Below are 12,321 nucleotides of genomic sequence, written 5' to 3'. Positions count from 1 at the left end.
GTGGTCGCCACTAGGTACCGGCAACGGTATCCATAGTACGGAAGGACACACACAGGTGTACGTAATCCAAAATCTAAAACAAAAACAGCTAGAAAACAAAAGGTGCCAAAGCTCGGGCCGTGTGCTACTTCCGCTACACCGGGAGGTCCCGCACCAGGAACCTTCTTCCTAACATAAACTAAATAAACTTTGGTAGGATTAAAAATCCTCTCAAAGAATCTCTCCCTTAATGTTGCAGTTATCCCGGCTGGTTCAGCCAGTTTACTCTCCTTGGCTCTTCATGCAGGTACACGAGAACAGGAACAAACAAAGAAACTGGCTTTTTATCCTCTTTTTAAAGGCAGGTAGCCAGAGTTAATTGATCATCAATTATGCAACTGACACCTAGCCACCCGCTGCACATTGGATTCCAACAAAGCAGGCAGGGGGTTCTAACCTCCTAACCCTGTCATTCAACACATACTTTGCTTTTACAAAACTGAACATATTTTATTTACAATCAAAACAACCATAGTTTATTTAGAAACCCAAAACATACTATTTACAGGGGCAGGCCGCAGCCTGGCCACAGACGGCTTTCAGACGTTTATGATCTTGTTGGTGAAATCTGGATCCGTTCTATCTTGCATACGTTCTTCAGCTCAGACAGATTGGATACACAATGCTTGCCTACAGCTTTTCTTCAGATCGGGTATTGGCTTGAGATCTGGTGATTAGAAGGTCATTACAGAACGTATATCTTCATTTTCTTCAAGAATTCCAGAGTTGACTTAGTTGTATGCTTTGGGTCATTGTCCAGAACTGCTACAAACACCCACACATCATGATGAACCACCTCCATGTTTAACTGCAGACATAAGGGTTTCTTCACTGAAGGCTTTCCCTTTTTTTCTCCATACATATTGTGGTCCCTTCTTGGGGAAAATTGATATTTCAGACTCATTGGACCAGTCATTTTTGGAAGAAAGCTTCAGATTCCTGTTCATATTTCTTGGCAAATCTTTAGACAGTTTGTATTAAGAATTTTCTTAAAAAGTGGTTTGCAGCGAGGTCTACTTGAATACAACTCTTCTGTGTGCAGGGTCCCTTTGTACAGTACTTTTGTGCACTATTATGCCGAATGCTTCAAAATCTGGTTTTAAGTCTGACTGTAGACTTGTGTTATTGTACAAATTAATAAAAACCAATTACACCTGCACACATGTTCTTACAATTAACACTATACAAGATGTTCACCTCTACTAGGGACTCTGGCTACATAGCACTAAGCGCCTCTTTGGTCTGTCACTCCAGGATTTACAAAAAGTTTTTCACAGTGACTGCACATAATATACAGTAGTTGCCTAAAACCTGTCTGTATTGGAACCATCTGTTGCTGAGGTTTCTGGAAAAGGATTCTTAGTGTGGGAGGCACTATGTCTATCAGTAAGTGACCTGTACAGTAACAAAATCTATCTTTGGTTTTGGCTGAGATCCAGAGGATTTTGTTTTAACCTCAGTGTAGCAGGGAGAGATCTGTGCTGACTCTGCTGGCGTGTTCACGGGCTGCAGGAAGAGGGCGGCAGTCGCCCAACAACCGCCTGTGAGTCATAGCAGTGACACGGGGAGGTGGGAAAGTGGGTGTGTGGACTTCCCCCTCTCTGAATGGCTGAGAGGCGAGTCTTGGGTGATTGTTGGTCCTATAAAATAACGCTCGGCTGTTTCCTCAGGTCTGCCCTTATAGACTCGCTGACAGTGCAGAAACGCTGGTCGCGGACCGAGAACCAGCCGGGAGAGAAAAAGACACGGAAGTGTCACAGTGAGACAGTGAGAGCGGGGAACCCTTGGGCAGACCCCTTAAAAATATAACAGAGCGGGCTAGGTAGCCGGCAGCGTAGGACGGAGATCCAGGTCGCACGGGCAGCAGCAACCGGGATATTGCTGCAGAGTGCAGCACCTTTTATTTGTAGTTTTGTTATTGTGTTATTTTGTCCCTTGTTATTTTTGCCTTCTGTTTTCGTTGTTATTTCTTTGAGCACCTGCAAGGCGCCGGTATTGTGTACCATCGCTTGGTATGCCCATGGTTCTGTTTACCATCGTTGGTAAATCAGACCACGGACCCACAGCCATCTGCAGGATAAACTGAAAAACAGCACCATGAAAATAAAACTGGGCACCTGTGCGGTGTTGCCAAATCCACCTGTCTGTCTCCTGTGTCAGTGAATTACCCACCACCCTTCCACACGTGGTGTCAGCAGTGGGATTCATTGGCACTGCCCCAAGCAGTGCAGCTACAGAAGGAGCAGACTAGCGATGGATGCTACCCAGTTTGCCACAATGATGGACCTCCTGCGACAGACGCTCACCGCGGAAGTGCAGGGGGCGGCCAGAGCCACAGCTCCAGACCACTCCCTACAGAGACCCACCAAGATGACGGCCGAGGATCGACCTAACGCCTACTTGGAGGTGTTCGAGGCCATGGCGATCTCGGCCGGGTGGCCCCATGCCCAGTGGGCTAACTGTTTGTTACCCCAACTCACCGGGGAGGCTCAAGCAGCTGCGAGGACGCTGTCCCCGGAGCACATGTTGGATTACCCCCTGCTAAAGGCAGCCATCCTGAATCGTGTGGGGGCCACCCCGGAGGGCTACCGTAAGAGATTCCGGGAGGAGCCGTTTGCGGCGGGGGAGCACCCCCGAGCTATTGCCCACCGGCTAAAGGATTACGCCATGGGCTGGCTGAACCCGGACGCGGTCACCAAAGCTAGGTTGGTGGAACTGATCGTGGTGGAGCGGTTTCTGGAGTGTCTGGCCCCGGGACCTCGGCTATGGGTCCAGCGACAGGCACCAGATACTCTGGATCGGGCGGTCGAACTAGCCGAGCAGTACCAGGCAGCGGAGCCAACGCCTGTGAAACTGCCGGGGAGGAGTGCGGCTCCCGGATCGTCCCCTCAACCGGCCCCGGAGAGGGCGAAGGGACTGGGGGGAAGGGGTAGTCTAGGATTTGGTCGGGGGGTGTCGGTGGGAGCTCCCGGCCTGGGAACTGGGGCAGGGTGGGGATACCCACGGGCTGCTGCTGTGTCGGACCGGGGTCTCGCACGGATGCCTTATCGGCGAGCCCCTTTTATGGCTCCAGTGTTTCCCCCTCTCCCCGAAGTTTTGGAAAGAGAAACCAGCCCACCGAGGTGTTGGACGTGCAGGGAGGTGGGCCACCTCGCCCGGGACTGTCCCGTGGAGTGTGACCTCAGCCGACCAGGTAGGCAAGTTCAATTACCTCAGTCACTTCAGCACAAGGGTTTTGTTATTCCTGTGACAGTGGATGGTACAAAAACCCAGGCTCTCCTGGATTCAGGGTGTGGTCAGTCTCTAGTACAGGAGAGCCTAATCTCACCGGGGCATAAACGTATATTGGGATGGGTGCATATTAAATGTATTCATGAGGATGTCCTCTCCTATCCCAAGATCAATGTGTGTATGGCCAGTACTACTGGCCAGCAGGTGACGCAGGTGCAGGTAGGATTGTGTCCTCGATTGCCGGTACCAGTAGTTCTGGGACGGGACTGTGAGCAGTTTAAAGATTGGTTGGCTGCCCTGACAGCCCCATCCTCTTTATTGGCTAAGAAAGAGGAAGTAATTGGAGAGATTTTTCCCTTTCGCGATCCAGAATGGTTTTGCCATAAATTTAAACCCTGTAAAACTAAACGGGAGTGCCGGATCGCTAAGAATGAGGGCTGGCAATGGAGGGAGTCGGAGAAGTTTCAGGTGGGGGCGGTTGGTGAAGAGTCCGGGGGGGAGGTCGCGGAGCCAGCGCAGGGGTCTGGCTCGGCTGCCTCTGCTCGGGACCGACCTGACCCCGAGTTGGAAGCCATGGGAGCTGATTTCTTAGCTCGCTCCCGTGACTTCCGACTCGAGCAAGGGCGTGACGACGTGCTGGGCAGGCTCTTTGACCAAGCAGCGGTGGTTAATGGTCGGGTGGTTGAGCCCAGATGCACCGTCACGTACCCCCACTTTGAAATTGATCGAGACCTACTGTACCGTGTTGATAAATTACCCCAGACCGGTGAAGTGCGTCATCAGTTGCTCATTCCTCAGCCCTTTAAGTAGGATTTGTTGCAGCTGGCTCACGCTATTCCCCTGTCTGGTCATTTGGGAAGGGATAAAACTAAAGCAAGGCTTGTGTCACGGTTTTTCTGGCTAGGGCTGGATGGCGATGTCAAGCGGTTTTGTGAGCGTTGTGGGGAATGTCAAAAGGCCAGCCCTAGAGCCGTTCCACGAGCCCCACTGGTGCCTTTGCCCCTAGTGGAAGCTCCGTTTGAGCGTATTGGGATGGACATAGTTGGGCCATTAGAGAGGAGCGCGGCCGGATACACCCACCTACTTGTCATTCTGGATTACGCTACGCGTAAATCTAGTCTGTTGCCAACGAGCTTGTTAAGGTTTTCTCCCGGGTGGGGATTCCCAAGGAGATACTAACCGACCAAGGCACCAATTTTATGTCCCGGCTAATCCACGGAACATGTAAGCTTTTGGGAATTAGGACCATTAGGACCTCGGTGTTTCATCCTCAGACCGACGGTTTGGTGGAACGCTTTAATAAGACCCTTAAGAACATGTTGTGCAGATTTATTCGTAATGATGTGCGTTACTGGGACCTGCTGATTCCTCCCCTTCTCTTTGAGATCAGAGAGGTTCCCCAGGCTTCCACAGGGTTTTCACCATTCAAGCTGCTGTATGGGCGGAGACCCTGGGGCGTGCTCGACCCGGTCAGAGAGATGTGGGAGGAGCAGCAGGACAATTCGACCAATACCGTCCGGTATGTGTTGGACCTGCACAAACGTCTTGAGTCTGTGGGGAAATGTGCGCATGACAATTTGCAGCAGGCGCAGCACAGACAGGAGACACAATATAACCGAGGAGCCTGGTTGCGCACATTTCAGCCGGAGGATAAGGTATTTCTGTTATTACCCAGTTCTGAGTCGAAACTCTTGGCTAAGTGGCAAGGACCCTTTGAGGTTACACGCCAGGTTGGGAAGGTGGACTATGAGATCTGCCAGCCGGAGCGACGGACAGAGAAACACATTTACCATATCAATCTCTTAAAGCCTTGGTTGCAACCAGAGGCGTTGTTAGTGGTGCATGCAGATGACGTCACGGACCTGGGAACTGATCATTCTGTGTTGGCAAGAAAAGGATCGGTACAGATTGCTGAGAATCTGACACCAACGCAGAAATGTCAGGCTCGCGGTCTGGTGGCGGAGTTTCCTGACGTGTTCTCTTCAGTCCCGGGGCAGACTCGAGTAGCCCATCATCACATTGATATTGAGCCGGGGGCCCTAGTTCGCCAGAGGCCGTACCGTATATCTGTGCGTAAAAGACAGGTAATAAAAGCGGAAATTGACGAAATGCTGAGACTGGGGGTATTGAAGAGTCCCAAAGTGACTGGAACAGTCCAATGGTTTTAGTTGATAAGCCAGACGGGTCAACTCGATTTTGCATTGATTTCAGACGAATCAATGAGAAATCGAAATTTGACGCTTATCCGATGCCCCGGGTAGATGAGTTGCTGGAGCGTCTAGGCACAGCTCATTTTATGACGACACTGGATTTAACGAATGGGTACTGTCAGATACCCCTGACTCCGGAATCTAGAGAGAGGACGGCGTTTTCGACTCCCTTCGGGTTGTACCAGTTTAGGACCATGCCCTTTGGGTTGCATGGAGCACCCGCCACTTTCCAACGGATGATGGATCGCATCTTGCGGCCCCATCAGCAATACGCTGCTGCTTACATAGATGATGTGGTTATCCACAGTGAGGACTGGCCGAGTCATCTGTGTAAGTTAGCGGCGGTGCTGCAATCCTTGCGGGAGGCGGGGCTCACTGCTAACCCAAAGAAGTGTGCCATTGGGAAGAGTGAGTCAGGGTATTTGGGGTATCAAGTAGGGGGCAGCCAGATCAGACCGCTAGTTGCTAAGTTGAAAGCCTTGGCTGACTGGCCGGTTCCTACAACCAAAACCCAGGTGCACTCTTTCTTGGGACTAGCGGGCTATTATCGAAAGTTCATCCCGAGCTTCGCTACGCTCGCTGCTCCCTTGACAGACCTCACCCGGAAGGCTGCCCCAAATACGGTTCAGTGGACGGAGTCGTGCCAGAGGGCCTTTCTCGCCTTGAAGCGGAGTAGTAAGCCAGTGCTATGCAGCCCGGATTTTGGTAAGAGGTTCACCCTGCAGGTCTCGGGGCAGTGTTGTCGCAGGAGGTTCGGGAAAGCAAGCACCCAGTCCTGTATATCAGCAGGAAGCTCCTTCCCCGCGAGAAAAATTATAGCACAATCGAGAAGGAGTATCTCGCAGTAAAATGGGCAGTCGAGTCACTCCGGTACTACCTCCTGGGGCGACACTTCACCCTGGTTACAGATCATGCCCCCTTAGCATGGCTTCACCGGATGAAAGATAGCAACGCCAGAATCACACAGTGGTACTTGGCCTTGCAGCTCTATGCCTTCAGGGTAGTCCACCGAGCAGGAAAGCTGCATCAAAACGCAGACTTTTTCTCTCGGGAAGGCATGGGGGTGTAAGATTTTCGAATGAACCGGTGGTGTCATTCTGAGGGAAAGGATATGCAGCAGGGAGAGATCTGTGCTGACTCTGCTGGCGTGTTCACGGGCTGCAGGAAGAGGGCGGCAGTCGCCCAACAACCGCCTGCAAGTCATGGCAGTGACACGGGGAGGTGAGAAAGTGGGTGTGTGGACTTCCCCCTCTCTGAATGGCTGAGAGGCGAGTCTTGGGTGATTGTTGGTCCTATAAAATAACGCTCTGCTGTTTCCTCAGGTCTGCCCTTATAGACTCGCTGACAATGCGGAAACGCTGGTCGCGGACCGAGAACCAGCCGGGACAGTAAAAGACACGGAAGTGTCACAGTGAGACAGTGAGAGCGGGGAACCCTTGGGCAGACCCCTTAAAAATATAACAGAGCAAGCTAGGTAGCCGGCAGCGTAGGACGGAGATCCAGGTCACACAGGCAGAGGCGACCGGGATATTGCTGCAGAGTGCAGCACCTTTTATTTGTAGTTTTGTTATTGTGTTATTTTGTCCTTTGTTATTTTTGCCTTCTGTTTTCGTTGTTATTTCTTTGAGCACCTGCAAGGTGCCGGTATTGTGTACCATCGCTTGGTATGCCCGTGGTTCTGTTTACCATCGTTGGTAAATCAGACCACGGACCCACAGCGTCATCTGCGGGATAAACTGAAAAACAGCACCATGAAAATAAAACTGGGCACCTGTGCGGTGTTGCCAAATCCACCTGTCTGTCTCCTGTGTCAGTGAATTACCCACCACCCTTCCACACTCAATTTCCTAACTAGGGCTGTGTGTCCAGAAAAAGAAAAAAAACACATAATAGTTCTTGTTAAGGCTACATTTGCACCACCATCAATTTGTTTGTTAAATAAATGTAATGAGATACAGTGCAATCGCATTATTCAACATATACTTTATACTGTATGTAGAAAGGTGTTGGTACAGTAAATACAGATAGTACCCTTAAATAGCTAGTGGGGTTACGTGGGGGAAAAAAGCCAGTATATTGAGAATGATTAGAGTCACCCTACAACCATTTGCAAGCATTATGATAATTACACACAATGTCTTGGGTTGGGTAATAATATGATTTTTAGCCAAAGCAGTTTCAGTCCATTCAGTCTATACCCTGACAACTATTCGAGTTTTTTCTCAGCACCCTGCTTTCATTGTTTTAGACCCCATGATGACTTAAATGCTTGTAAAATTGGCGAAATGTAAATCTTGTTACAAAGCAGTCAAGTAATAAAAAGAGCGGAAGTATATATTGCCAGCCCAAGTGTTTTTAATTTTACCTCAACCTGCAAATTCTGTGGTGAAGGAAAATGTCCTGTGAATTTTTTTTTTGGCAGTAAAAGGTACTTCCAGAACTGAGTTTCCTTACTGCTTATGCTATGAAAAGAACTACTGAATAACCTTTCATATTATTTCTAGACCAAGGTAAAACTTGATCATGGCAAATTTCAGTGTAGTGATTTTTATCTACATTAAATATAACTTTTTGTGATACATATCTTTGGACTATGGGGAAGTAATATGGTATTTGAATACAGCTTGAATTTTTCAGTATACTTTTTTCTTTTTTTTTTTTCACACTCAAAATCCCATAATAAATCGCACAACCTTCAGAGGAACTTATCTATTTTGCGCCTCTACTTCTTCACTGAAAAATCATGAAAGCAGTTGTTTATGAGGCAACGCAACTCAGTTGTTATAACCTTTCAATTACTCTTTGTATCTGATCAGCTGCATTAAACTGCACCTGCCCAAGCTGGTGGATGCCGAGACCAGAGTAACCGGAGGTGAATAACATGTTCCACGGGTCCCCTGGTAAAAGCACAGCCACCTGGTGTGCAGGGTGATTCATACAGCACAGGTTCAGGTCCTCTGCATCACGCTACAGTGAACCCTGATGGCCAGGTGCCCAGTGAGCTCAAAAGCAGACACTTGTAGGGCTACCCTTTGTTCCTCCAAAGGTTGTGGTTTCCTGTAATCTGCTCAAGTTCCCGGGTGTAAAAGAAGATGCCCACTGGGCCACCGTTTGGGAACTGTGTGGGAAATTGCTGTGGTGAGGGGGAAAAAATCATTGGAAGAAAATCGGGGGTAAAATAATTGGGCACACTAAATTTAAAACACATATATGTTATGGCTTCAGTAAGGACATTGGGGGCTCATGTTTAATAATGTAAAAGAACAATTTACAGACTAGCCATAGATTACATTTTTATTTTGGCACCATTATACTTATTGTACAGCGGCACTAGCCACTAGCGGCACCATGATTAACATTATCCCAGGGTGGATCACTAGAGATCATTCTGGTTTACTATAATGAGGTCATGTCTAGCTTTCTTACTTAGGCCTGTATTAGAAAATCATGCAGATAAATTGTAACATACAGTATGATTCACATTTGACTTGCATGTACTTCTGTTCCACAAGTTGGCTCAAAATGATTTATTTTAGGATTTTGGGCACTAGCTACAACAAATGAAAGTCTAATGGTGCAGATAAGTTTATCTCAAAGTTCGTTTTGGTCATCTTCCGTTGGACTGTCACCAGCATGGAGCGGGTGAATTGTAAGGGTATACACTTACAAAAACATGTAACTTATACAACCCTTTAACATTAAAAACATAGTTTAAGCCCACTGAATAACATTAATGAGCTTTTACCGTCTGGTAACCATATAGAATACTGCTTGGAGGGTCACTGGAGTAATGTTCTGACCTTATGAAATGAGTTTGGGGGTCACAGGTAGGCAACAGTTCACATTATTTGACACATTTGGCACTTACTGCTTGAGAAAAATCCAGGAAATAATCAGCGTCTGTATTTTTCTTTAACTGTGCTTTAGACCACTACAAACTACCACTTCCTACTTTGCCAGAGGACACATATGATACCATAATCAACACATGTGATAAAGCATACACATTGTAATGCAATTGTCCAATATGCATTTGAAACCCTGCATGTCATCAAAAGATTTTTTTTTTTGTTTTGTTTTTTTGTTTTGTTTTTTTTGGGGGGGGGGTCCCATACCCCTGGGACCCTGGCAAGCACCCAGAAGGGCAAGCACCAAGAAGGCAGTAAGGGTCAAGTAAAGTAAAGGCAGTGAGGGTCAAGGTTGCCCTGACTGTTTCTACTAACTTGGCTTGTGTTTTTCAGGCACAATAAAAGCGGATCAAACTTTCATCAAACACACAAACCAAGTTAGTAGAAACAATTGGGGCAACCTTGGCCCCCATCGGTTTTACAGTGGTGCCTATTTGCTTTGTGCTGGGCAAGGTTGGCTTGTGTCTTTGATATCTCCACTTTAAACGGCATTTCCTGTGGCCGGGGTCTCTGTCCAATGTGTTATTTTGACAGCTGCACTTTCCAACACGGTCCCCAGATGTCATATCATTACAAAACTGTTTTAAAACACCAGGATAATCAACAGAGGAAGAGACTAAATTAGTGGGGAAACCCATTGTTACTTAAAGTTTCCTCTTCTACAATACTTTCTGGAAATCAGTGGATTATTTAAGCAGTTAACATTAACCCCCAAGGGAAATTAATAAATAATTACAACAAATGCATTTGGGTTTTGTTTGTTTGTTTATTTTTTCACTAAAATAAAAAGTTATAAAAAGTCTCATCTTGTCCTGTTTCTCCACAGTGCTGTTAGCTCTGTTTGCTTACCTGGGAAACGATGCTGAGTGATATTAACGGGAAAATAAATTATGAGAAATATGTACGCTGCATAACAGCTAGTTTCCAAGTTGTGGAAACCCCCTCTTCTCTTTCGTTTTATAAAGCAATTTAACCAAACTACACCAACAGGCTAATGACATAATGTAGCCTATAGTTTAAGTAATTGTCAGGCAATACACGATTTGCGCACTGCAGTGCAAAGTCGCTTGCCTGCAAGTCTATGCATATTAAACAGTTGTTTGCAAGTCTTCCCAGCCGGATGTTTCTAAATGTGTAACATAACTCATTTGTGTGATTAATCTAAAACAAGAAAATAAATAAATAAAAACACAACATAAAAAACTCACCGACAGAAACTCCAAGGTGCCCACATAATCCCTCTCCGTCTTCAAAAGTTCATTTAAAACGCAAACTCTTAAACGTAGCTGTTTTTCCAAATCTTTCCCGCTTTCACCTCTATGTTCGGCTTTCCCTTCTTCAGTCATTATGCTTAAAAATATCACGTTTTCCACAACACGCAGTATCCTCCTTTAAAAGTTATTCCGGTTTGTGACCACTTCTGTATGTTTCAAACAAAATGTTACAAAGTTTCATGGCAAAAATGCACTGGAGTTAACAGCAGCGCAATTGTTCGGCAAGTCCCGGATTTAAAGCGAAAACAAACAAACAAACACAATGTTTCTGAAGAGTGGAGAAAAAGTGGAGCAGACACAGTTTGCTACACTTGCCTGTTTAAGCTAGACAACACAAGCATTTGGACATCAATCAAAAACTTGAGTCCATGTGACTGCCCAAGACCTCCGTCCTAAATCCATCCCCCTTCCACCAAAAACTCGGGAAAAGGGGACAGGAAATATAACCATGGGAACTCTGTGCCAGTACAGCCTGTCTCACTGAAAATATGAAGAAAATATCGATGACAAGGGAATAATTAAAAATGACATCAATGACATCAGCCTCGCATATATATGCCCCACACATTTTAAAATTACATATATGTAAATTATATAATGTTGCATATATATATTTTTCAAAGCTTTTACAATATATTTACCTTACTTATCTGTGAGTTAGCATGCTTGAATTGTTTTTACTATGTTTTTTTTTTAATCATGCTTTACTCTTTGTTATATTTTTACTGTGAACTTGTATAGAAAATAAATAAATAATCCAATCACATTCAGATGTCTTGTAATCAAAACGTATCAATTGCACAACGATTCAGTCGTGATTCACATTGCATAAAAAAACAGTAATCCCAACCCTAATGATGTTAATTAATCAGTTTGCTGTCTACTTAAACACTTCAGTTGAGAGGCAAGTGCAATTGACCCATCAGTAAATAAATCAATACTGAAGACAATAGAACTTTAGATGCACTTTATATTGAAATGTGATTCTGAACTGCCTTAACATTCCATCAAAAGTTACCTTACCAAATATTGGACAAAGCTGTAATCAACTGATACAATCCAAATCTCCGACTGGATATTGCACATTGGAGTGTCAGAGCCAATTAGACACTGTCAGATCCTTAAACTGGAGCTACTCCATGAAATAAAGTGTTGTGCTGTATATTTCTGTACTCTATTGATAACAGTCAGCACTAACTCACTTGATTAAGCTCCATATTATTATTATTTTTTTTCCATAACTCTTCAAAGCTACCATTTAATACTGACTTGAAGTCTTAGGGCCTTTTCCCCTTATAGTTTGTTCCACGTTTGGCAAATACGGTTCAGTTAGTTTATTGGTGTGTGTGAAGTTGCTCAAATTAAATAAACCATCCAGGGGCTAGATGGCACTGTGGAATAATTCAAACACCCTACAAATTCTGGAGGCCTGGGATCAAATCCGGCCTCATGTCACAAGTGAAATGAGCTTGGTGGATATTATTCCGCATCACAAAACTGCCACACATTCAGCACATTGGCAGTCTCTGTTTGAGAGAGGTCCAAGACTAAACAACAGGGGCTGAAAGGAAAAGCTACTGCCAGCGCTGTGCCTGACTGTAGACAGTGTCAGTGTCTATCAATGTCATTATATGAACACTACATTTACAAGAACCAGAT

The 12,321-nt window shown here is 45.9% G+C and overlaps 1 protein-coding gene across 1 annotated transcript in view; it reads right to left on the bottom strand.

The window, feature by feature from the left end:
• Window positions 1-11,013, bottom strand: part of LOC121314343 (phosphatidylinositol 3,4,5-trisphosphate-dependent Rac exchanger 2 protein-like) — a 134,293-nt gene extending 123,280 nt beyond the window's left edge. Inside the window, exon 1 of the mRNA XM_041247483.1 lies at window positions 10,597-11,013. Coding sequence (XP_041103417.1) covers window positions 10,597-10,734 — 138 coding nt within the window. The 5' untranslated portion in view covers window positions 10,735-11,013. The remainder of the gene's footprint in view (window positions 1-10,596) is intronic.
• Window positions 11,014-12,321: the final 1,308 nt, after the last annotated feature.

This window comes from Polyodon spathula, chromosome 4 (genome assembly GCF_017654505.1).
Source record: "Polyodon spathula isolate WHYD16114869_AA chromosome 4, ASM1765450v1, whole genome shotgun sequence".
Classification (NCBI taxonomy): domain Eukaryota; kingdom Metazoa; phylum Chordata; class Actinopteri; order Acipenseriformes; family Polyodontidae; genus Polyodon; species Polyodon spathula.
This window is presented reverse-complemented; position numbering and strand designations above follow the sequence as displayed.